Here is a 2525-nt window from a genome sequence, read left to right as displayed (position 1 = left end):
CAGGGTCGCTAGACAGAATTAACTGAGCTCATAAGATATGTTAACCATTTCGACATGAGAGACAACTTTAATTTTTGGTAACTAAAGATTTCAGCACTTCAAGAGTTCCCTGTAGAAACTCTAACTGAGCCTCCCGTTCACGTCGCTCTAAGGCAAACCGCGCCTCACGCTCCGCTTTGTCGAGTTCGTATCGCTTCTCATCCAATTCCAACTTTTATTGGGCAAGCATGTTGTTCTCATGCCGAGCTCGGACCTCCTCAGCCTTGACTTCGTTGGCTTTGGCCACCATCTCGACCAGAGAAGCAACAACTACACCCGCCTCCCCCACCCTCTGTGAACTGCCGCGGCACTGTCTCTTGCTTGATGGCGCATCCTCGCACCCGTCAACTTCGACCACCTCTAACGACTTCCTTTTCATGGTTGACATCGCCGCGTCACGAATCTTCTCGCCATTCGTTTCGCGTCGCTCGTTCTGTTTTGCCTTTTCTTCCTTGTCCGTCTGCTTTTGAATGAACGCAGCATCAACCTAAACAAGTAGGAGAACGATTAACACCGTCTTCGATGACGAGTCATACCAAGCCGTGGATATCCTGGAGTAGCTGCTCGCGCTCCTCGTACTCTTCATCCGTCCCAGATGCGCAGAGCGCGGCCATAGTGTTGGCATGAAACGCCGTAATCAGGTCATCAGATCGTTTTCGCGTGGCGTTGACTGTGATTCCATCTCCATAGAGGCGCTGGAGATGCTCTGTTACTTCCGTCCATCGCTTGCGGACCTCTCCGTGGGGTGCTTCGTAGGGCTGCACGTGTATGACCTCCTTCAGCAACTCAACATCCGTGCAACCCTTAAAGCGGAATGCAGTTTTGCGTCGTTGGCTAGCCTGTACCTCGGACTCGGTATCCTCCTCCATTGTCCAATGGTTAATGTTTCTCACAGCGAATTTTGTTGTCTCTGTGAGGAGTTCTGACGACGAAATTTCTGGAACAAATTTCGTTCTGTGACACCCACAGTGATTTTCTCAGAGGTAAATTTACTTAGCAAAATCACTCTATTGACCTAAAACGTCCCTGAGTAAGTGGGTGGGACTAATTGCTTGCTACGATAAGAACAATCCTGAAGTACACTGTACTAGGAGTACAACCTAACGTTAACGTTAAACACCGTTACGAAGGCAAACAACGTTGTAGAACGTTAATTGTACCAACGGTGAATACTAACTACAGTACAGTATAATACTACTGAAGTAGTGTTAAACAGTATTCTATGTAAGCTGCACCATTGCTGGTAGTAATTCGTGGTAATTCCTTCGAGTAGTAAATTGATTTGAGTTCGAAATAATATTAGTGTGATTTCTGCATTCAGTGTTGGATTAAATGTAAGCTTATAGTCGTCGACGAAGGTCTTAGTGTAGGGCTGCGCAACTACTATTCATCACACAAACTCAAATATTCTGTTAATGTATTTCAAAGCACAAATTAATACGTCACACAACAGCCCCCCACCCGCCCTTCAAGTACATCGCTATTATATGTATGTACTGTACAAATATGTAGTTGGGATTGGGGCTGTGTTCAGTTGGTAACATATTTTATATACTACGTAGTAGTTGGTGATGTGTGGCATAATGTCGGCCGGGCGTAGGAAGATGTGCTTTGTGTTAGGTGATTTATGGATGAGGAAGTGAAAACATACAATCTCCATAGCACTTTGCGAATTACACTGTGGTAGTCAATTCTCCGGAGATCGTAACCTCGAAACCTTGTTTGAAAAAGCTGCAGTACATGTAGGGATAAGTGATGGGAGCTGGTACACGGTGGTAATATGGTACTGATTTGAGGTGTAATGTTACTTGGGATTGATTGAATGCTAGTTGCCCCCCCTCTTATTTTACTGTTCAAAGTCCTTCCCCCTTGACTACATTGAATTCTAGACTGTACTAGAGGGGGCGCGAAGATGCATTCATAGCGCAAATACACAGCAAATCAACCTGCAAATCTCACAGCATTGCATCATATTCTCATTAAAGCTGGGATTTTTTAAGTCACTATATTGTTGGCATCATCCTTATTGAGCGATAATTTTCGTTTAGAATTTCGTAAAGTGCTCAATTATGACTATCGTATATCGCTAGTAAACACATACACCTTACTGTCGGTGGAACGGGAGGTCATCAAGGCTTCAAACTATAAATTTTCAACTATCAAACGTTTTAAAAATCAAGTGAAGCATAATTTTCGGGAAATAATCTCGAGTGGCCATGATCAAAACTACAAATGCTACGACAATCTAACCCTCAAATAATGCAAGCCATGTTTTTATTGGAGCAACTCGTTCCATGAACTACTGTATTAGTATTGCAGCAGAGCTGAGCACTCAGGAAATCACTGCAATAAATAAATTTGTCATATTCTCATGCACAATCAAATACTATAGGTATAGTAGCAAACAATGACTCTGCGGGTCGATACTTGACCATTCGCAACGTGCAACAATGCTCATCAATGAGAAATGACGCCGTTGATTCAAC

The 2525-nt window shown here is 43.7% G+C and overlaps 1 protein-coding gene across 1 annotated transcript; it reads right to left on the bottom strand.

The window, feature by feature from the left end:
* Positions 1 to 214: 214 nt before the first annotated feature.
* H257_19104 (hypothetical protein) lies at positions 215 to 908 on the bottom strand (the record flags this gene model as incomplete). The annotated part of the gene is made up of 2 exons (XM_009848253.1): positions 215 to 526; positions 576 to 908. The coding sequence occupies 2 exons, from the start codon at positions 906 to 908 to the stop codon at positions 215 to 217; spliced, it is 645 nt and encodes a 214-aa protein (XP_009846555.1).
* Between the last annotated feature and the right edge of the window lie 1617 nt (positions 909 to 2525).

This window comes from Aphanomyces astaci, assembly GCF_000520075.1.
Source record: "Aphanomyces astaci strain APO3 unplaced genomic scaffold supercont1.353, whole genome shotgun sequence".
Classification (NCBI taxonomy): domain Eukaryota; phylum Oomycota; class Saprolegniomycetes; order Saprolegniales; family Verrucalvaceae; genus Aphanomyces; species Aphanomyces astaci.
The sequence above is the reverse complement of the archived record's forward strand: the minus strand, read 5'-3'. Positions and strand labels throughout refer to the sequence as shown.